This window comes from Charadrius vociferus, unplaced genomic scaffold (assembly GCF_000708025.1).
Source record: "Charadrius vociferus isolate BGI_N301 unplaced genomic scaffold, ASM70802v2 scaffold23, whole genome shotgun sequence".
NCBI lineage: Eukaryota > Metazoa > Chordata > Aves > Charadriiformes > Charadriidae > Charadrius > Charadrius vociferus.
The window spans coordinates 872,754-896,471 of NW_009647676.1; the positions used below are offsets into that span (position 1 = coordinate 872,754).

General features: G+C 40.1%; 1 protein-coding gene across 1 annotated transcript in view; it reads left to right on the top strand.

The window, feature by feature from the left end:
• The window catches only part of SPIDR (scaffolding protein involved in DNA repair), a 202,977-nt gene that overhangs the window by 69,566 nt on the left and 109,693 nt on the right, over window positions 1–23,718 (top strand). The window contains exon 8 of the mRNA XM_009881121.1: window positions 5,493–5,712. Coding sequence (XP_009879423.1) covers window positions 5,493–5,712 — 220 coding nt within the window. The remainder of the gene's footprint in view (window positions 1–5,492; window positions 5,713–23,718) is intronic.

The window sequence follows — 23,718 nt, forward strand, 5'->3', positions numbered from 1 at the left end:
ATATGACATGGTATATGACTGAAGGACAACATCACTGTGTGTACTGAAATAATAAACAGAAATGAAAGGAAGGAACAAGGGAGACTGATGCATTCAGTGTCAAATTTGTTTGTTCATCTTCCACACACTTGAAACATCTTTGTGGGTTAATTGAGCTACTTCATGTCCAGGTTGCAAATTGGAGTGAGAGACCGATATTCCAGAGATCACCTGGAATTAAATAATTAACTGTGGAGCAGATCTGCTAGTTGGTCAACCCAAAAGTTCCTCTAGCTTAGGATCCTGTTTCTGGCATTGACAAGAGCTACCAAAATGCCTAGGAAAAATTATAACAGGGCTAATGCTTGATATTTCCCCAAGGTATTCTAACAAAGATCTCCCAAAGATCTCTGACTCAGGGGCTTTCTGAACCACAACTGGTGTCTCTGTTCTTAGTAGTTCTAAATACTTTCTTTTCCTCCTACCAAGAAGTTAATGTTGTTTTTCTCAACCCATGCATACAATATAGACCTGTTTTGATCACACAATTGTGAAGCATCAGGCTTTTTTGGAAATTATGCCCAAGGTCTTTGCCAGGTTTGTTCCATTACTACTGTTGCCAAAATGACCTTTCCCTGTGATTTCAAAGGTTCTGCTAACTGTAGCAGTGAGAGGTTGATGTCTCATATGCCTAGGTTTGGATCAGGATTTCTTCATCTGTCTCTGAGGAGCCTGAAGATGTGGCTCCTGTGTGTGCTGGTGGGGTGGTGCTGAATCTGCCTGTCCAACCCCCTCACAGCAGGGATGCTGGATGGCTTTTGTCAGAGTTTCTTGTTTCTTGGCTAGGAGGTGAGGGAAGTTCTTGTCAATCATAGAGAGGCTTCACCAGAGATACTTCCCTGCTTAAATGGCTTGTTCCTCCCACCAGTCAGTCACTCCTCCTGGTTTCACTCATTCTGGACGACTTGTGAGGTCTGGAAGAATTAATTTGTTTGATGACGGTCCATCTAGCAATGATTTCTGTCTGTTGCCTTCCAGTGGGTGGCACTTAGCACAGCAGTGTTCTGCAAAGGGCTGATGTGACCTTTGCAGCTGGAAACTAAGCCAGCTCATCACTGGTACCTGATTTTTCTTGTACTCTGGCCTTTCTGTGACCCGCATTTTGAATCACTCCTAGTAGCCAGCATGTTGCTGCATGTCTTTAAGTTTTTTCTTCTTGTGGAGAATTCTGTTAGAAGTGAGGGAGCATTACAGGCCCTGGTGGCTTATTTCCCCTCCTTTTAAATGGTGCTCTTTAGAGAAGGCACATTGTATGTCCCAAATACCTCTTCAAAATTCACACTCAACCAGATTTATCAGTGCCTTTCCATCTGTCTTTGTGGCACCTTGAGCCTTATGTATCAGGGATTTAATTTATACTTCGTGCCCCTGGGATGAATAAGGTCTCTGTTTATATTCATGGTGCCAGATCTTTCAAATGATCCTTGAGCCTGTGTCAGTGGATGTTTTCTCTGACTTTGCAGCTGACTCTGTATGAAGGCTATGGAGAGGTGCTGGAAGGGGCAGCTGTCCGTGCTGGCTGTGTTCCAGGACCACCGAGCTGCAGCAGCCCTCTGTCACCAGGAGCTCAGAGTGTCCAGGGCTTTGCTGAGAAATGCACCTATGTCTGCCACTGATCAGGCAGCTATCTGGGTGTCTATCTTTGTCTCCCTCAAGCACTGAAATGTTGCAGAGGCATGTGGCACCAAAGAAGAGCTTTGTGAAGCAGTCCTCAAATTGCTGCTTGAGCGGAAGATTTTTAAACACATCCAGGCAGCTGTATGCTTACTCTCTGTGAGTGTGCGTGTGGACTTGTCTTTCAATGGGAGAAGAATGGTTACCTTCAAGTAAGTAAACAGAAGGTTTTTTACATGGGCATTCCATAGGTACCTGCAGTTCTTATTCCTTCTCTCTTTCTCAGGGTCCCTCCACTATATAGTGTTACGCCTAGAGTTGGTGGTTGAAAGACAACACTAGGTATGCTCTCACCCATGCTTTCATTACTGTAGTGTGATGCCTATCTGTTGTGAACACTGAGGCTCAAAAAAGGTCAAAGAGAGTCTGTCCAAGCGTTGTAGAGCATATGGACATTTATGGTAGCAAATGTGCGTGTGGACCGTGCACCTGGAACAGCTGGTATCTCTGTTCAGTGTGTCATCTTGCCTGTCCCTGCGTGCTGAAGGAGCTTCTCAAAGACAGTCCAACCTGGGCACAGTAGGGGAAAAGAAGCAACTGGATAGCATTTGAAAGTGGCTTAATCCAGCCTGGTTGGGCTGTCACTGAAAAGAATCATCCTCCCTTGGTCCCTTCTTGCCCCACCTCCACCTTTTCCGTCACTTGTTCCTTCCTCTCCCTAGTATCTGTTCCTGTGCTTTGGTGGCTTTGCAGTTAGCTGGATTAGCTCATTGATTTTGTTAAAAACTAACCCTGAAGAAAGAAATTCCTGAGTGCTCTAGAGAACAGAACAGGAAGTGAAGGAATATGCAGTGTAGGAATGGGCAGGATTGCAGCACAGTTACAGCTTGCACCTTTTTAAATACATGTTATTGTAAGGTATCTTTCCTTGTTTAAGATTACTAGGTATTGCCATGAAACCTGTACTTCTGCAGGTTTGAATTTTTTGGGCAGCAATTCTGCTTTGCAAGTGAATGAGGAGTTCAGCAAGCGAGCGAGAACTTCTGTGAATTATCCAAGGGTGAAAGAGAACATTGCAAAACCTGAAAGTAAGCTTTTCACATGGATGAACAAACAAGTAAACTTCTCTGGAAACTGTAGAAATTGCAGTGATCCAGCCCATCTCCTCACCCACAAATTCTCCCTTCAATGTGCAGCCACATATGTTTGATTTATTTTTGATTGACATAACAATACAAGAGCCAAATGAATTAAAAATGAAGCTACATTTTGAACTTTGGTGTTTCATCATGTGCCAGGAATCCAAAGTGCTTTGCCATGTTGTTTGAGAGAGCATTCTATCATCAGCAGTAATAATAATTTCTGAGTAATTAAATTAAACTATCTTTGTGCATCTAAATAAATAAGTAGATTGTGGTTCTGTAGAATGTGTGTGTGTGCCAACTGTGAGACTTGGCTAGTTGTTGAAATTTTACTGCTTTTAACATAGAAGCATTCAGCTTCATTTAGCATCAACTCCCAGTGTTTGCACCAACTTTAATACTGGCTTGCAAGATACTCTGGCACCTCGGTACTGTTTTTTCCTCCAGTGTCTTTTAGAAGTTTTCATAGAGATATAGTTCTTGACTTACCTGGTATTTTTAACTGGTTTATAGTCAGAGGTATTTAAAAGAAGAATGTTTGTAGGTTGTCATGCATTGTCTTCAACCTGCTTTATCAGCTGAGTAACATACGCGCTGCTGACCAGTAAGAACTGTCATAAAATTCTGCACGTAATAAATGTGTAGTTTGGAATTGATGAACAGTCTTTCATGAGCTGTCTTAATACTTTTTTTTTGTTAAATAAACTGTTGGTCTGTTTCAAAATTTAAGTTGGGGGTTTTTTTGTGACTTGTTTTTCTAAGTGGATGAAAATGCAAATTGTGCAGTATGTCTAGAGGGGAGAGGTAAATGCTCAGTTACTTTGAAGGCCAAGAATTTTTGCGGTTGGGAGAATTTGTTTATGCGTGCCAGATGACTTGGGGTTGACAGAGGACCACAACTGTAGCTAGTCAGGCAAAACAGAATTCAAGTGTGAATATTCTAAGTCCTTGCCTTTAGGCATAGAAAACTAGTCCGCGCTCAGGCTTAGCAGAAGTTTGCACATAAGCAGACCTTAACATAGTGCAGTGAGTGATTGGAGTGGCACTGCAATCTTACAGCTTTCCCTGAGAAGGTGACAGTGGTGAGGAGTAATAGCGGTGGCAACCATCTCTCTTCATCAGCCAGTCTCAAAGGACTTGGCAGAAAGGATTGATTCTCTTATTCCTGCTTCTCAGATCTGGAAAAGGAGGTCGAGCTGTTATGGCTTGGACAGAAATGGCTTATGTTCTTTCTGGCGGAACCCTTTATCCTGCTGGAAAATACCCGTTCATGGGAAACAGAACGCTTTCAGAAGCATGTTGCATGTGATGAAAATTTGGTTCACATAAAAGTGGTTTTGAGAACATTTCAGTTTTATATTTCAAAATTACGTTATTTCAGTTTCAGTATAAAATGTAATAAAGACTGGGGAATACAAAACAGGGACAATTTTTTTTTTTTTTTGTAAAAATTAACTTTATTTAATAAACCTGAAGGGTTTTAGGGCCTGGTTTCTTTGGTTTGGGTTTCTGGAGGGGTGGGCTAAATTTTTTTTTTAACTTTCTCATAAACTGAAACTAAAATATTTTGATTTATTTTCCAAAGGAAAGGCGTTCACAATTGTGAAATGGGCCTTAAAATAAACAAACAAATAACTAGTACAGCTCTGCTGTTAAGTCCCAGTATCACGTTCGCAGTTCCTCCCCTGCTTCTTTGCTGTGGGAAGACAATAATTTCTATCAGCTGTTTTTCTCGGGATGCTATGTTTTTCCCAATGCAACTTGTGAATCAAAATGGGCAGCACTGGGGCTCTGGTGCCGTCTTTCCCCCACTAACTGCTCATAGCATTCAACAGGTAGATAACACCAATTCTCCCCTCAGTGGCCAACGTGCAAATCTGAGTGGGGCTAGTTGAGAAAGAGAATAAATCTTACATAGTCTTACAGAACAGACCCAGGTCTGTCTGAGTAGCTGTTGCCCTGTGCAGACTGCAAAGAGAGCTAGAACTAACTTCATTTCCATGCAAAGTTTTTTCTTGTTCAACATAGACAAAAGTGCTTAAAATCAAACCGGGGGGATGCTGGTATCTGTTCTTGTTGCTTTAAAACAAGAGAGCCTTCTGTATCCTGATTGCCTGCTGATAAAATGGATGATATTGCAATAATTATTTTTGGGCAGTGCATCTATCTTACTCCCTCTTTCTCCACATTAATCTCTAAATGTGATTCATCAACTTTTAGATTCTTTGTACCGAACAGGTACTCTTCTGACTTGGTCCCTGACAACTGTTGCTTTGAGAAAGGTCAAGGAGAGCAAACACAGCTTCACTTTTAACACAGTGTGATTATTCTGTTGCTAAATAAATTTATTTTGTGCAATATCTAATTAAAAAGACTGAACAAAGTGAATGAGTTGAAAGATTAAAAAGTTCAAACATTGTGTGAAAGGGCTTCTTGTAAGGAGTTTGTGATTTCATTGGTGTTTGGAAGAAGTGCAGGTAGGCTTTTGTCTCCACAGGTAATGGTATCTATAAAGAAAAGAAAAACGGCCAGAAAACCTGAACAATGTTCAGGCAATGTATTCTACTTATATGTGAATTTTTTACAGCCAGACAGATTTGCACAGAGCAGAGGGATGCACATCTTCAGAATGCCAGAATTTCTTTCTCCTCATGCAGACTTAGCATTTTTTATTTTTTATTTTAATTTACTTTCCAGATAAATCTGGTGTCTTAATTGTGAAGATCTTAGAAATGTTTGAGGAGTGTACAATACAAGTTGCCATCTGCCAGCAGCTGAAAGAGCGTCCTACTACGCTTTCATCCGAGGATGCTGTCATCAATGCAGGAGAACCAATACTCAAAGTCCTCTTTGCGAGAGAGACAGCAGCTCACCTGAAGAGCCGGCCACAGGATGTCATCCACATCTACCCTCCATGGTGAGTAGAGAGAACGGGCCACGTTTGCTGTAGCACTGCAGAACAAGGAGGTCTGGTAGAATGCTGGTTGCATTGTTGTAGGAAGGACCTTGGGGGTAGGGGAAGAACCAGGACTCTTTTGTGGTCATCAGTCTCTGGCAACTGGAGAGGCTTTGACATATACCTTAAAGATAGCTCAGATAACTGAATGTGTAGCATAATGCCTCTAGTGTTGCTCAGGGCTTCAGTTTTGTTTTCACTTAATATTTTCATGTTTAGAGAGACAGAAGGGCCTGAGCAATGTCTTATCAATGATAAGGCCAATAAAGTGCATACTTTCTGGTAGCAAAGTAGTTCAGGAATGCTCATCTGTTGCTGTGAGTATGGGTATAATGTTTCAGTGGAAAAGTCTGTATTAACTGTATAGCATTCAGCAAAAACAACATGCAGCTAAAATATGGGGGGGGGGGAACAAGAAATGAGATATTCACACTGTTTGTAAGGAATTGGTAGACACCTTTTTGGTAGTTCCACATTGCTGCTGCTGTCACTGTCTTCAGTTCCCCAAATCCCTCTTCAGCCCAACCCTTTCTGGAATTCTTCAAAATGTTTGATCTAGATCTGTGATTTTTTTTTTTTCTGAATTGGATTAATTTCCCAATTTTAAGAGGTAGCATAAAGTGATGAGATTTCTAGTAAATGAGCTGGTTGGTGGTGGCTGTAGGTTGGAAGGTCTGGCTTTCGTAAAAAATTAAGAGAACTCTGAAGTGGGAATATTACTCCTTTTCACTCTTCTCCACCCAAATTATAAAAGAGGAAATATTTTTCTTCTTATGTATTTAAGCATTCATTACCTGAGTTCTAGCCTCCAGCTGCTAGAGAATCCTGCCTCTAGTGTTTGACCATATCCTTTTGCAAAATACTTTTTCCTGTTTTGCAAAGGTCCATATCTGGTTTTTATCTTCACTGACAGCTGCAAATCTTTTTTGGGTTCCACAACTAGTAATCTTTTGCTTCTAAAATGTTGTTTAACTCCTTTTTGAGGTGATTGAAAAATTAAGGGAAGAATCTTAACCTGTGGTTGATTATGGCTACAGATACAACTATTGATAGTTCGGATGTAAGTAGATCGGTAGCTACGGGAAATACAGTTGAATATTAAGTCCTAGTCTGATATGAAATAAGTCACTGCTTCCCCCCTCCCCGCCCCCTTCATCCCACCCCTCAAGGTACTAATGTTTGTTCTTGTTTATCTTTTCTTTCAACAAACTTCTCTTCATATTTTACATTTGCTTTTGTTTCCCCCTGTTTTCTTCCTGTTTCTGTCTCCTACAAACTTCCATCTTAGTTCTGTTTTTTTCTTCAGGTTTCCTTTGATGTTCTAAAACCACGAGGCATTGCATTTATGCTGCTGTATCTTTCTGTATAGACCTTAACCTACACAGAAATTTTTGTACCAGCAAAACTGTTTTAGTTAGGGTACAACTCAATTTTTTTTTTTTCCTCCTTTTTTCTTTTCGTGAACTGTTACTGTCTGTGCTTAGCATGTGTAAGTCCCAGACTGCTTCAGTTTGTTCCATGTGTGCTCTGGGAAGATGTAACTCTGCACTGATACTATCCTTTCCAGACTACAAGCGTCCGTAAGTGTACTAGAGTAGTCTTCTCATTTGTTTAAATTCTAAGATGTTCTGGACATAAAACTCATTCCTCTCTCTATATATATACATGTAAACTGAGATTTCTTGAGAAAACTTCACAGCTGTCTGTCTTCCCAGAAATATCACTATTTATTTGGTTTTGGTTTTTATTTTAGTAGGATGTGCCTTTCATGTAAGCAAAAGGTTATTTCATAAAACCAGAATGTTTGGGTAGGGTATATGTCTGTGTTGAGAGCTGCTCTCGTTACTTATGTGGCTCTCAAGGTACTTTATAGAGACATTAGTCAGTAGTGGCAAAACTGCATTATATCTCATCTCTAGCCCTATTTTCTGTTGGTTTAGAATTATCTTAATGTCAGTCGTTTCTGTTTACTCAACCAGAAGTTAAAAGAAGTTGGCTTGGATACTGTTAAACTAAACCTACTGGAGGCGGGGAGGGAGAAGGATGAGGGATGTTTTTGGTTTAGATTATTATTTGGCACTTTCAGTTTACATTAATTGGAAATTGGACTTGTACATTTAATGGAAGTTTCCTCTATTACATTTCCATGCTTCTATTCTGTTAAACTTTTACTTGAGAGCTCTGAATACTGAAATGTAGTTTCTATTACTCTGCATTGAATGTGTACTTCTGCCATTAAAAACAAATACTGTTTATGTTGAAATGCTTTCCTGTCAATTCAAATGTGTGACTTGTGTAAAAACGAATTAACTAATCTAACCCTGACATGGTGACATAAGCATATTTATGTATCTTATTGATATCACCAGTCAGAAACAAAAAGGAACCAAAAAAAAAGTAGTAGATGCATGGGGAGACAATCCTTGAGTGACCTGTGTGTCCTTGGGACACACAGCACGCTGCATCATTGTCCTATATTTTGAGATACATGTATGGTAAGGCAGAATGGGATGAGATGGGGTGATTTATAAGTGGACTGCTCCTGCTGCTGTAAAGTAACGTCCTGAGAGTAGAATTTCCCGATATCTGATAATCAGAATTATCTTCTGACTTTGCTTTTTGCTTTCTGACCAGGCAGCTGAGTGAGTAGGTAAGATGCAAGCACACAGGCTGCTGCGTGCTGTATGTGACTATTCGTGAGCAAAATTGGAACGCATCATTTTGGAGCCTTTGTAATATTAGACTTTGCTTTTGTAACTGTATTTGTATGTGTTGTGAACTCAGTGCACAGCTCGGTATGTGAAACGTCTCTGGCAGTAGACTTGCATAAATACTTCGGGGAAGCAGTGTTTAAAGATTTGTTGATATATTTGTTGGTATTTGTTTGCATACAGAATCCCATGATACTTCAGCACTAGAATACAAGCAATTTAATTTAAAAACTAAAATATCGACAGGAGGCTGGTTATAAGAATCTTGTCAACCTGGACATTGCTCATGAGAGCTGTCCCACAGACTTAAAGGGGAGCTTTGTGTCAGAGGAAGAGTTTTCAGGACTGAGCCCTGATTTCTTTATAATTGCATATGGACTTCTTTGGGTCAATGTCTAGTGTCTTCAGGTACATATTTACTGTCTTGAATGAAAGGGATTTCATGTGAGAATTGTCACTTGCTGTAGGAAAGGCAAGCCCGATAAGCTGAGGAACATTTTTCAAACCAGTGTGTCTGGTGGAGGAAGGGGCTCAGCTGCCTGGCCTCTGAGCTGTCTGATGGGAGCCTGCTCTGATCTCGAGGCTATATAGAAGTATTATCGCAGTGTTGTATCTAAATAAAAGCCTATTAACTTGGACACATCACATGAAAACAGTTGCGTGTTTTGGGCTGGAGCTGGTTTGTGTCTGGCCAGCTGGGAATACAACAGGCAAAAGAACTCGGCCCTGCCTGCCCCTGCCTGCGTAGGCTTGCCTTTAGTTGTCTTTGCAGTACCTGAGCAATTTCTTGGATTAAGATTTTAAATGAGCACCTCATAATTTTTACAAACTGAATCTGAATCATTAAGTGTTTTTAACAGTTGGAAAAGGAAAAGCTTGCTACTGAGTGTCATTAAATTGATTACGAAGTCTTTATTCACTGTGCAGAAATACATATCCAGCAAAAAGTGAAGACTGCTCGATACTGCAAAGACATGAAAGAATGGGAACAAAGGCTTCCCAGTTCCACTGGTGGTGATTTTCTGGCTTCAACTCACCTGGGGTATGGGGTTTTTTTGTTTAATTGTAAAAATGATAGAAATAATTTACTGTACCTAACAAAGTTAGGTACGAGTTCATATTTTTAGAGACTTGAGGATTCATTTTTCTGCTGACAGCAGGGCTTGAGGATAGACTCTCTTCTTCAGATATTCCTGCTTCCTGGTCGTAGATATGCCTGCTGTTGAATATTCAAAATAAATTAACGTGAAGAAAATTAGGCAGATTAGAATTCTTTTCCTTGCCATTAAATTGAGCAACTTTGAAATGTCTTTCATGTGTTTCTGAAGTTAAACTACTAGAAGTATGTTGATATTAATACAGTTGTTGGCACCAGAAATATAAACCACAGGTCACATTTGATTTGGACAGGCTGAGAGATTGATCCATACCTATTGAATGTGATGGTCTGGTATGAAACCTCTAGTTAAGGAGGTTCATGCGCTGCTGGTAACTGGGAGGGTTGCGACAGTATGAAGGGAACAGAACCACTTTGTATTTTGTTCTTATATTGCCTATAAACATTGGCTGTTATGCACTGCAGAAGACAGGATCCTTGGCTGGATAGCCGCTATTCCCTATGCAACTTCTCAGTGCTAAAAAAAAAAAAAAAAGCAAGTTTATTTTAGGAACTCAATATGGTAAGTATATAAAACACTTAACACTGACACCAACAAGCAACTTCAAAGTTGTTCTTTAGTTTCTCTTAACCTATGAAACCACGGGGAATCATAATTACTCAGCTTTGAAAGTGTTCCAGTGCCTGGTGAAAGTGTTTAATGTGGACTTCTCATTTCTACTTGCATTACCCTGAAGTAATTCTCTTCTCAATGAAAGAGGTTTAGAAGAGTTTGAATTATTTACTGCCAAGAAGAACTCACACTAAACATCGCTGAAGATCAGCTGATGTACAGTGATGAAACCTTGTTTAAGGTGGGCCAACAATGGAAGTTGCTGTAGAAATATGCAATCAAGCTCTGAGCAAGTTTATGTACAGGAAGCAATCCAGCTTTGTGGACTTATGTATTCTTCTACTTTAGAATTATCCTGGATGTGCTGTAGGCTGTTATATTGGCTCAACAACAGGACTTACGGTAAATGGATATGTTACTGTCATTTTTGCATTGTTTTACTTAAATACACTGTCTTACATTGCATGGTCTCACATAATCATGGTGAGCAATAAGAGTACCAACGCAGGGACCTAACATGAAATAGGTGTTTTGAACTAGTGTGCCTGGTGTTAAAGGGGGGTTGCCTTCCATTCGATGAAGATAGAGACTTTTTATCGCTGTTGCTCTCACCATCAAGGGAAGCGTTTAAGAACACTGTTACAGAATACTTCCCTATCACAAGAAGGATCATGTGAAAGTAGGATCTTGGGCTTCATATAGTAATGAAATGCAGAAACAACCTACTCCATAGGAAGGAAAACATCTATATCCTTTAAAATTTTCTCATTCCACAAAGGTAAAATACAAATATGAATTAAAGACACGTATGGAACATCTGCATAAATTCAGTTTCTCTACCTACTCCACAGAGAGGCAGCTTCTTTGAATACTTGATTGATCAGTTGGACAAAACTGATCTGTGTTCACCATCTTCCTTTGATGAAATCTAAGCATTTATAAATATATATCTGTATACACATATAAATATTCAAATGGATGGGAAAGGGGGGGAGGGAGAGAAGATCACTAGCCAGATCCCTTCCATTAGAAAGATGTTAGCTCTGCCTTTACATTCTTCCTTTGAAGATGTTACAATAGCAGAGTGGGAGAACCCTGATAAGAAGGACGAGGCTCACTCAGAAGATAAAATTCTACAAAACTCCAGAGCTGTAAAGCCAGTGTGGGCACTATTTCTAAAGTACATATGGGAATGGCCTTGGAGCCAAAGATCAGATCATATCATCTGCTTGGAATTGCTTCTCAGAGATCATGCAGTTGTGAAAATTGAAGCTTCTTTCAGAAGGAGCTGAAGCAGCTGCAGGTTTCTTGCAAGTATTTTGTTTGGGGTTTTTTTGTTAGGATATGCCTTTCCTAGTGCAATCAGTTCAAAAGACATGAGTTGTCTTTTGAGAATAGGAATACACACACTTTTTGTGAACTGAAAGTTGTCTATAACAAGCTTTTAATATAATTTCTTCAAGACTTCTGTTGCTTTATCCGTTTTGACAGACTAGTACTTAGGATTTTACTAATTTTTCTATTTTTAAAAATAAATTTTATTTTTTTTATCCATCATGTAAAGGGAGAAAGTTGTATCTGCAGAGCTGCTCAGGTATATCCTATTTTATGTCTCTAGAACTAAAGAGATTATTTCTGTTTATTCACCTTGCTGTAGAAAATAGAAATAACACTCTTCTTAGTAATTAAATCAATGAATAATTGTGTTCGTTCATAGGTGGATGACAAAATTGGAAAAATACAGAATTACAAAGCTTTGATTCCAAGGGAAGAACAAGTCATTTATGCCATTTCCGTGATTTTTCATAACCACCTGAAGCAACAGATACCTGGTATTTCGGATGTGGGCTGTATCTAATAAACATAGAAACATGATCACAGTTTTATAGTGAGATAGACTTGTTTATTTTTATAACTGTGGCTTAGATAGATGTATTATATGAATGTCATACATAGAATATTTGTATCCTGAAAAACAAAGATGAAGAAACTGCTGTCTATGAAAGGGGTTTTCCATGGAGAAAAGAATGGAAACACATTTGGGGAAGATGGGAGCCTCAAGATAGTAGATCTAGAATTCTGTAGAAGATTAAGACTGGATTTTTAAACGTGATTGTCTGTCTCTGGGCTAATAGCTGATGGTATCTTGACACGCTAAAAAGGGGGACTTTCCAATGTATTGTACCAATGAAGTGCTGGGTTTTGTTGATATGTTTGTTTGCTTTCAGCCAAATCAGAGGGGTCAGAAGCCAGTGGTGCGTTTGCGCAGCAGCAGCTTGGTTGTTAGATCAAGACTGAAATGCATTGTTGTCAGCACAAAAACCTCCAGCGAGGCTAGAATGCATCTCTCTCCAGATGGATGCCTGAATTGGGCGCGTGCAGTCAGTTGTTACACTCCTAGCTCACGCGAGCAGCGAGGGCTACCCAGGCAGCCTGCGCAGGGCTCGCCTAGAAGCAGCGTTGTCTGTTGTTCTCAGGAGGTAATGCGGTGCTCTGGAGGGAGCCTCCACCAGGATGACTTTCTTCAATATGGGGTGTTTCACTTGTAAGAATAAAGGAAGTGTAGAAAAGAGGCTGTGAATGTAAATAGCCTGGTTTATGCTGAGGGGTGGTGGTTTTCTACATTTTTGTTAAATATTACTGTCCATCGTTGATCCTACTGGAATGATTGTAGTGTCCAGTTAATGGGAAAAACCTTAACCACCTCACTATGGTGCTTATGTGTTGAGGAATTAGCATACATTGGAATCAATGTTTTTTAGGAACAGAAGAGGAAAACTGTTTTTAAACATCCATTCCTTACAGTCAGTGGTGCTGTTTACTTTTGAATTCTTAAGTTACTGGAAAAATTACTCAGTGAGAATGAAAATGTCCTATCTTAATAATCACAAAATATTCTCATCCTGAAAATCTAATAATGTGTACTTTTTTTTTTTTAAATGAAAGGTCTGTACTTGAAACTTTCCAGCTTTTATAAGTGAGGAAATTCCAAGCATTTTGTAGTGACAGATACTGTTAGTGGGTAGTTGTCCACTGACGTCAAAAACAGAGGATGGCGAACAGCTTTGTTCAAGTCAACGAAAAATGTACGGTCTTGGATAAACTCTGTGTTAGCAACGGAGCTATCAATGATATACGAGCAGCTTCACATGAGTTCCCATGTGCATTCAATCCAATGCTAAATTCCAGATCTCGTTTAATGAGCAACTGATGGAGCCAAGACCTGGCATTGCATAAAATCCTGCAGTCTGCTTTATCCAGTCATGAAGGAAAAACAAGCTAAATAAGTTCAGATGAACAAGTTCAGAATTACTGCAGGGTTATTAAAAAGTTGTGATTTGTATTCCTCTGCTAATGTTTACGACTAACACATTTGGGACGTGTAAAACAATACTTAATTTGTAAAAAGACTATGTGCCAAAATTCCTGCAGTAGTTTAACCACTAAAAAGCAAGTTTTGACTATGTGAATGGGTTTGTTTAAATGTTTTAAGATTATCAGCAATTTGTTGATCTTTTTTTAAAATTTACATTTTGAAAATGATGATATCTTCTTGCTGGATTGCTGTTCAGCACTTTCACTTTGTGAAGCACAATGTGTTTCCATAGCTCATCATGGAGAAACAATTCTAAAGTCAAGTGCCATTCTTTTTAGCAGCTGTGATTTGCTACTGTAATGGTAGGTGTGTAATTACAGTAAGATTTTTACATGCAGTTCTTTATACAGTCACGTTGGGCTTTGAATATGCTGGATATTTTATACCCCAGTGGGTTTTCACACTAAATGTGCTTCTGTCCTTATACAATTTTGTATGGGCAAAGAGAGAGGGATAAAGTGTGAGTTTACCAAATTGTCATGTCTGGTGATTCCCTTCAGCATGAAGGTATGCTTTCTCAGACTCTGCCTCCTTAATGTCATATTTAACTGTAGGTAAGCAAAAGTTAATTGCTATACTCCTAGCAGAAATAATAATTAAAGCACCAAGTATTTCAAAAGGGGAATGTTGCTTTCAAATATTTGAAAAATTTGGAATGTTGCTACCCAAAATGCAGTATTTAAAACATCTCTGCTATCCTGTGGGGTGGGGGTGCAGGGGGAAGGAGGAGAAAAAAATTTTCTTACTTCTACCAGGCAGATTGCGTTCCTGTCAGTAAAAGCTCATGGAAAAAAATGCCCGTGGTTTTATGTATTTTTGGCAGCAAGAACATACTTTGGTATATAAAGCAGTTCAGCTGTGAAACATTCAGTGCAGCCTTTTGTGTGTTCGATGAAGCTTCTCTGCCTACCAATCTTCTGAGTCAACATTAACCATGCAGATTGCAGTGTATTACTTCTCCCTGAGCGGTAGGCTCCTTTGACAGCTTCCTGAGATGTCTTGAAAAAGTATTCTTCTTGTTACTGTCCCAGTACGGCCTTCTGGCTGACCAAGTTTCTCCCAGCAGAACTATCAGAACAGTATCCATGACATTAGAAGTGGTGTACAACCATTTATTTTACCTTTGAGGGATTCACTGTGTGTTTTGAAAGCCAAATAACTGATGTGGCTCCAAAAAAATCATACTTGGCAGTATGTAGGAAGGGGTTTTTTTGTGTTGTGTTTTTTGTTTTTGGCGCTTGTTTTTTTTCTTCTTTTTAACCTCTTTGGACTCTTGAAGTGATATCTGTTGTCTCTCTCCTTGATAAAAGAGTTAAGAAGCCTAGTGAACTTTTCTGTGGATGTTTCTGGTTTTGATGTTTCTTTATCTTCCCCTTTCTTAAGTCTTGGATTCTTATTTTTTTAGTAAGTGGGGCGTGTTATTTGTAGAGCAGATCACAATGATGGGCTTTGCATAATGTTGCTGGGAATCATTGTCCATAGTCAGTCTCCATGGTCTTTGGCTGGTGTAAAATAGAGGACTGAATATCCACCTTGAAGCTGCTGCTGCTGTTTACAGCACATCTGTTAGTGCAAACCCAAGTCTGTTGGCATCTTCAGCTAATACCTTGTAATTTGAATGGAGGCTGTGAAGAAATACTGCCTTTTGCCACCTCCAAAGTATTCTTGGGACAGACATTGTAGCTCATAACTACTCTGACAAAAATGGCAGAATATCTACTAAAATGCTGCATGCTACGACACACTGAAAGCACTAACTTGAGAACACTTTAGATTCTGTGTAAAACCATGAATTGCATTGATTGTATTTGTGTTTTCATTTGTCTTCCCAGCATGCCACAGCACATCTACCGTCTGTGCTTCCTGGAAACAAATTACTCCTCCAAGCTGAGGTTTATTTTTGAGAAAGGTGGGCAGTGCAACTGTGTGAGACTTTTACATTGCATTTGTGCCTTAGCAAGTACTGCTTGTCTTCTGGTTCATAAATATTAATTTAATAGGGCTGGTACTATTTTATGCATTGTGAATGTAGAGATTGAGGAAGAGATACATTTTATTGATATGGGCTGTTGCTGGAACTTACAGGGTTTGTAGGCTTAAAGGAGCCCAGATTTACAGTTCATGTTCTTCAAATTATGTGAAAACTTTTTATATAGAATAGCATAGTTCTTTATTATTTTCCCAAATATTTCTTTCCTTCCATCTCTTACGCAAAAATAAATAAGCTGCCCACTATTTTCTTTGTCTTTTTGCAGCCTCCTTTGGCTGACACTCATGGCTTGTGGTTTGAGAAGTTGTGCGTGAGGTGATTGTTTAATTTTGCTGGGAGATATTTGACTCCAGGAGTTCACTTTCCAATCTTGCTGTATAGCAGGGAGGCATTTGCTAGCTATACTCAAAACCAAACCCATTTTAAAACAAACATCAACATACCATATTATCAACTTCTAGAACAGTCCACCTAAGCCTTGAGAATTGCCTTTGGTTGCTGGTCATTTCATATATGGCTGTTATTTCCTGATTTTTGAGGACTGCTGCTCAGCAAGGAATGGAATCCGATAAGGTTTACTGGTTACCCTGAAATTGCCCTTAGTACCAGCTCAGTTTAGAGGAGAAAACAAGGGCGGAGGGATTAGTTCCACAACATAAATATAAGTAGCATCTTTTCAGGGGGGAAAAAAGGAGGGGGGGGAAGCAACTTTTGTATCCATTTATTGTTTAGGTTAGAATACATACAGAAGTACTCTCTTCCTGTGTCTCCCAGTTGTTAACTGGTCAGGATCCTTACCTGTGATGATGAATCTTGTTCTTAGACAAACCCTACACATTGAAGATTGCCTTCATGGAAAAGGTCTGAGATTTGGAAATATGTGTAATCTTACATATAAAGCCCCTCTATGTCCATTTAGATTAAACTCTCAACACTCGTTTTCCAAATTAATATAGTTATTTGGTAGCAGTGTTGATTCTTTTTTTTAAGCTTTTCTTTGAAGTCATTTCCTAGCCCACATTATCAGCTGTGTAGATGTACTTTGTCGATGTCTAGGTAGAGCGATTTTTTTTTTTTTTTTTTTTCCATCCAGAGTGTGGACTGTATTTGTTAATTAATCTATTAAATTTACTGTTAGTTGTAGCTTGTTTATTTAACTGCTGTCATGATGCTACTGCTTTATTAATTATGCATGTATTGTGGACAATTCAGAGCAAAATACTCCCTGCAAGCTAGCAAGACAAAATCCAGCCTTACTCTAAGACCTCTTCAGATGTTAAAACTTTATAAATCCTACATTATGAAAACGTGGAAGCCAGTGGTTTGTTATTGCTCTTGACTGAAACTGGGCGTGATGGTAATCAAATGCGTTAGGGCTGGAGTCTGGAATGAGAGGTCCTCAGTCTGGGCACGGAGAGAGTGGGACTCTCCTCCCCTTACCTTCTGCTTTGGCTTTCCTCAGCTTCCTAAGCTATTTTGGAAGTGACACAAGCAGGCACATTGTCAATGCATTCAATACTATGTTTATTTTACTATGTGGTGAAGAATGCTTTCCCGTTATTTCCCTGCCGTGGACTGCGCTTGTCGTCCCTTGGTTGTACTCAGAGCAGTTGTTCTCGGGCCCGTGCTGTACGCTGAATCGATTAAATCATTTGCTTTGAAAAGAAAATATTTTAGGTTAGGGTTGTTGAGCAGTGTGGTCTTGCCGTGGCACCAAAGACACACCTGCACAAGCATGCAGTGGGGTAGGGGCCGGGACTGCACCTGCGGGATGGGAGTGTTTCAGGTAACGCTGCGAACATTATATGAAGACGTATATTTCTCTTCGAAAAATCCCTGCCAACAGGAATCATTTTCCACAGCGCAGCGGTGGGAAAACGCTTTTCTAAGTCGCATTTCCGTAGTAATTCCCAGGGGCGGTGGCAGGCCGGCCGAGTCCCCGGGTTGCCGGTCTCCCGGTCGGGGCTCGGTGCCTCCGGGGCCGGCGGCGCCCGCCGCCCTGCCCTTCCCGCCGGCTGCGGAAGGTGGCAATGTTGTCAGCAGAAGCCCAGGTAGAACTGGTCTCGGGTGCCTGATCTCTCCGAGATAGCCTCAGCGCTTATTTGTCCAGGACTTTTTCTGGCGTCAAAGTTTCATGTCCGTGAAGCCAGAGGCTGCAAACGGGGCGTTGTTTAGGTTTGCGCGCCATTACTTTTGCACAACTTTTAATAACGTTACTGCGTGGAGGGATGCGCATGAGATGGTCACCACGCTGTTTACACAACTTTCTCCTCCACAACGCTGAAGAAGGCCGGGTGCCATTTAGTTTAACACTCTTAAAGACTTCTCCGTACTAGCTGTCATTGACCTTGCGGACTGACAGACCATCCTCCACTTGGAGAGCAAAACTGAGCTCCCTAACTGAAGTTTCATTTCTGCAAAACACTTGTAAATGTTTCTGAGACCCACTGTAATTTCCCCCTCCTTCCCCTCCCCCGAGATGTTTACAAACTTTGCTTTGAAGTGAGCTTGCCAGGGGAGAAACTGAGAACTTCCCTGCATGCCACGAGTTTTGTTAAGAGCTACCTCCTGGCTATGACAGGCTTCTAACCTGTTGAAAGCCTAATAGACCGCTTGGTAGGTTTGGTAGGGAGGGATGTTTTTCTTTTCCTTTCGTATTTCAAGTAACTCCTTGAATCTTTTTAACTCTTTCAAATGATCCTCACCAAGACTTTTGTGTCTTGTGATCTTTAACATTTTATTCTGTCTAATGCTCATTCTTGGTTTATGTTATCCCATTCCTTTCCTCTCGACTCTCATCTCTTGATTCTGCTGTGGTAAATCCATCATTGATTTTAAATTTTCATGGAACCTTTCAACATATTTAATTACTGGGTTCACCTCTCACTCTGTGTTCCTTACCAAGCCTCTCTGACAAGATGTAATGGATTTCATCCATTTAGGAGGTCAAATGAGGCAAAAATACAAATTCCTGATGCACTTTACGGTAAGCAGAGAGCAAATAGGATGACATTACCTTGTAATCCCCCACCCTTCTACTTAACTTTATTTGCAACACAGATGACAATTTTTGTTGGACTTCTTATCTAGTTGCTTGTTGCTTTTCATAAAGAAGGAAAGCAAGAGTTTAGGTGCCTAACGCCATACAGTTTCTAGGAGTTTGAATAATCAGTCTGTAAAGTTGTGTGCGTGTCCCCTTCCTGATCGGTGTATTTCTTGGAGATGCTACTCACTGCATTAAATATACACTGAAGGCTTCTGATACTACTTTGGTGTCTGTTAAACAAAGATTGTTTGCTGGGTAGCAAAATCTGTTGCTGTATGGATACTAAGCCTACCCCTGTTCTTCACTCTGTGGTGCAAATGGTCCAGCAGACAGTTGTCCAACAGAGAACCCTGGATAACGGCCCCTTAGTATTACAAAAGAGTAAAGGTTTTCAGAAGCCAGCTGGGGTTTTGAGCAGTTTGTCTGGCAGAATCTGCTATATTCTGTCTTTCTAAATCAAATGACGAGCCAGTGAAAGCTTTCTTTTGAGAAATCTGTTTCGCTGAGCTGTGTGGGAGACTTTTCCTTTTCAAAATTGAAACTGGAAAACCAATAATCTCCAACTCCAAAAAGGAAACAATTTAAGATACGGTGGGTTATTACCACCATAATTTTTGCAATTATTTCTTTTTGTAGTAATTGCAGTATTGGTGGTCTTATTGCTTTAAGAATAAAGTGAATATGAAGAAATACTTCATCTTGGGACTTTTCTTTTTTTGAACAGTACTAAGTAATGCGGTCTCATACTGTTGTGCTAATAATTATATGGCTGTCCAAGCAGTAAAGCTAAACAAATCGAGGCAAAAGCTTCATGATCGTAAAATTTTCACATTAAAGGAAGTAGATGCTACATGCAAATATAAAATGTAGAAATAAACACACTTAGAATTTTTATTTTCTCTTTCCAAATCAAAGGGAAAGAAGAGACTTCCCTGTGATTTCAGAGTATTGTTAACAAGCCCTCACAGCCATTAGGAGCCTGAAACAGTAAAAGGCTTAGTAACGACATAATTATATCAATAAATGTAACATCAAAATAACTTCCCAACTTTATGTACAGACGGTTCCATTTTACATTACAAAAGAAATTTTCTGAAGTTCATTTGCCTAAAACAAAATTTTTAATGGAACAGCTTAATGATTTTACCTCAGATCTGAATATCCTTTTATTGAATGTAAATATGAATACCAAGGCAATTAACTCAGTCATTTACCCAGTCAGACTGAGCTGAAGTTCTGTAGGTAGGTATTGCTTTAAGTGCAGTTGGCATACTGTCTACTGCACGCCCATGGGCTCTTGCTCAAGTGTGTATTGGCCCTCTGAGTGTCTTAGTGCTAGGGATAGTTCGCCCTCAGGAAGTTTGGTTTAGATAATTATCTGAATTTTTTGGGGTACCGAAATCTGGAATGCAGCAGCAAAATCTGATGAGCGCAGGCCCTCAGGTCTGAGTCAGCAACAGGGCTGAATCCACTCATGTTGTTCAGCACTTCCACTGCCAGGTCCAGCCAGCAAAGAGATGCATGAAAAGAAAAACCGGAGGGAAGAGGAGGCAGCGTACTTCAAAAAAGTATGGACAGACTTCAAAATAGAGTTTGTGTAGGTAGTGCTTGAAGGTGAGGAGCTGTGAAGAAATTGCCACCTTCTCCCAGTACAGCCTTCCAAAACCTCAAGGGGATTTTGGTTCTCAGGGCGCTCTGCTCTTAGCCCAGTGTAAGCAGGGCAGTGCGTCATTAACAGCTGGTGTCTGGGCTGTGTCGCTTACCAGATGTAAAAGCCAACCTATGAAATTAAGGTGTTTTTTTTTCCCCCCGCTTCCGATCCTTTGCAGTTAAAAGTATTTCAGGTATTACAGGGCACACTGTCATCAATTGAAATTTTAGTCTTGGAGAAAAAGTTATCCACTCAAACGGCAGTGTAAGCAAGAAGGGTATGGAAAAGTTACCAGAAGAGTCAATGTATTTTTCTTACTGCTCTCTGGGTATTACTCAATTTTCTGGTCTCTTTTTCTCTGCACCCGTTGTTTTCTAAGCCTTGTTACTCATGAAAGAATCCCTTTTCTTTAAGTTCAAGAAAAGAAAGATGCTTCTTCCTCTAGAAGTCGAGTAAACTGCTGCAGTGCTGCCAATTTTGTAGCAAATATATATCACTCTGTGTTACTCTTTTGATGAAAAATAATCTTTTTGTTAATGTATCTGTGGTCTTCTGAGGCTGAATTCCCAATCTAGTGTCCACTTCATCTGTGGAGATCAAATCACTTGCCGGGTTTTGCCGGGAGAAAGTTGGCCATGACTGTATGGCACTGCGTGCTTGGTGCGAGGCTTGTGAGTCACAGGTTCCTGAGGCAGCCTCCTGAAACACACCTGAAGCTTAATTTTGTGTACCACGCATAGAAGGAAGTTCTCACCGTGACTTCATTCACGCTTTTGGCATCCCAATGTTATTCCTGGTGATAAAAGAATAATAGAATGAATAAGCAGCTAAAACATAGGAGAGGAGAATCAATTTAAGCTTCAGGGAAGCTGAGAACACACCCTGGTTCTCATCACTTGTGTACGCTGTGGCCGTTCTAATCCGCATCCAGGTTTCAATGCTAGGGATTAAATAGTCAAACATTTTAAAATGTTCATCTTTCAGAAATTCTAAAGTCTGCTCTTCAGAAGTGACCTAGTATGATTTGCCTGTATTTTCATTTTGATAAGGCAAACTTTATTTAAAAAAAAAAAAAAGAATCTGAAGAAAAAAGGGAATACACTTAAACCCCTAATATGTAGCTGAAAAAACAACATGTATATCTATCTCTGCATATAGTATAAAGTAAAAAATAGAAAATGGAGAAAAAATGTCAAGAGCGAAAACCTGTAGTATTCTTCAATAGCTGCAGGCCACCTTAGCTTATCCTTAATTTTAGAATGTACTGAGGACATATTTCACTAAGAAAGTGTCTTTTAGCTTAGAAAATCGACCAATTCTACTGAACCACTACTTTATTTTATCTAGGTAATAGAATATTTTCCATATATTTCCTCCTACTCCTGTTTTTCAGTGACAGAAACTTTTTGCACTTTCCTTTTCTCTCATTTTGTTGCAAAACATGAAAAAAGGTACTGTTTTTAATAGTCATGTATACTAATGGTTGTCTGTTGACATCAGTGAACTTCAGTTAAATTTATATATGTATATATAAAAGCACAGATTGGCGGGGTTTTTTTTCGGTAACCACAGGCTGCAATGGCTGCAGGAAGCTGACTAGTGCTTTTCCAGGTGCCCATCAAGTTTTATAAAATAAAATTCATAGTTGTCTTGTCACGTTTTCCAACAATGCCGATTTGTTTATATGATACATCATTTGAATATTTGTGACCTCTGGAGAAGAGGGCAAAAAAGGTGGTTTTGGGTTTTCTAGCTGGTCAGATGTGGCCAGCCGGTGTAACTAATGCTTGCAGGCTTCTTACCAGGAAAGCAGTGTGTTTACTTATATTGCGGTTCTTCAGAGGGCAGGTTTCCTTTAAAAAAAAGCCATGGATAGCATGAGGTTGGTCAGAGGGTAGACATATTTGTTTGACCTTTTAGTAACAAGTCCCTACATTCCAAGAAAACCCAAACTTTTTTTTTTTTTTCCTTCATTTCTTCAATTGCCACGAATGGCCTGAGAAGCTGGGGAACTGGGATTGACAGACAACCTACAAGTTTTGGAGACATCTGGGTCTCGATGCATAGGACTACAGCTGAACAGGTAGAATAACCCTAACAGCACACAGCTGATTAATTACAATTAATATTGAAAATGATACAACTGTCTTGCTTAGTGTTTCCAGAACTTTATTGTTTCATTGTGGTCAGTCAACATTGAGAAATTTATATTTATTATGTAAATATCTGGGGGGGAAGTAATATACGCAAATACTTTATGACCGCCAGTCATATTCCTTAGCTATTCAGGATGAGTTTTGGCTTCTTTTGTATTCCCTGGAAAATAATGACTGAACTAACATCCACACGTTAGGGTTTTGTTTGTTTTGGAGTGATGAAATTATATACTTAAAACTAAATACAATTAGAGACACATGAAATGGGAAGGTGTTTCTCGAAGAGCTCTTTCTTCATGTCCTCTAGAAATGAGGCGTTTTCCATACTTTTTTTTTTTTTTTTTTATACTCCCAAACCTCCCTTCCTGCTCCCTTGGCCTGGTGGAATTAGGGAGCTCTCCTTCAGCTCCATCATGGATCTGATAACAGCTACTCTTTCTTTTTACTTTCTACAGTTGTTGATTAAAATATGCAGAAATTTTTATTTTTTTTTTCCCCCAGGCAGGAAGTTTTATAGTTTTAAAAATTTGTATCCCAAAAAATTTACATCCCAAAACCATCAGACTAACTGCACTAAGCATATTGGAAAGGAGTAAACTCACTGACTGCAGCTCCACTGAGAATCAATCTTGTACAATTTTAGCTAACGGTTAGTTTAAGAGTAGAATAAAATAAGTAAGAGTGTATAAATAAGTAGGAGTAAAAGGAGTAGAATAAAATAATAAAGAGTAGAATGAAATAATATCGTTAACGTGTTCTGATAAAGGAAATTGAAGAGATGGGCGTAGTGGGGATCCCACCCCCTCGGTCTCGTTTTGCCGTGCGTAGATACTCTCTGAGAAGGGAACAACCCGAGCTGCGTGTTCCCGAGCCGGTCGGTGCGGGCTGCCTGCCTCGGTCGGCGGCCTCGCTAGCCTTATCGCCTCATCGTCTCTCGGGAATGTCTTAAAAGTGGAAAAAAACAAACCGCCCCGCCGCAGCGCGTCAGTGTTTTCCTTGGCGCCCCTCTGCTGCGCGCCGAGAAACGCCAAATAAAATGTAACAATCGTAAAAGCGTGTAAGCTGACTGAAACCTGCCGGGGACCCGAGGTTTTACCGAAGCGGGAGCTCCTATTTAAGGGCAAGAAGCAGGGGTCGGTGGGGCGGCCTGACCGCCCCCCCCGCCCCCCGAGGGAGACCTGGCTGGGGTACCCTCCCGGTGTTGGCGGGGGGAGCAACTCAACACCAGCAGCGGTACGCAGTCCCTTCAATAAACGCCGGTTTTGCAGCACTGCGGCTGGGCCCCCCGCCTCCCACCAACTAAATAT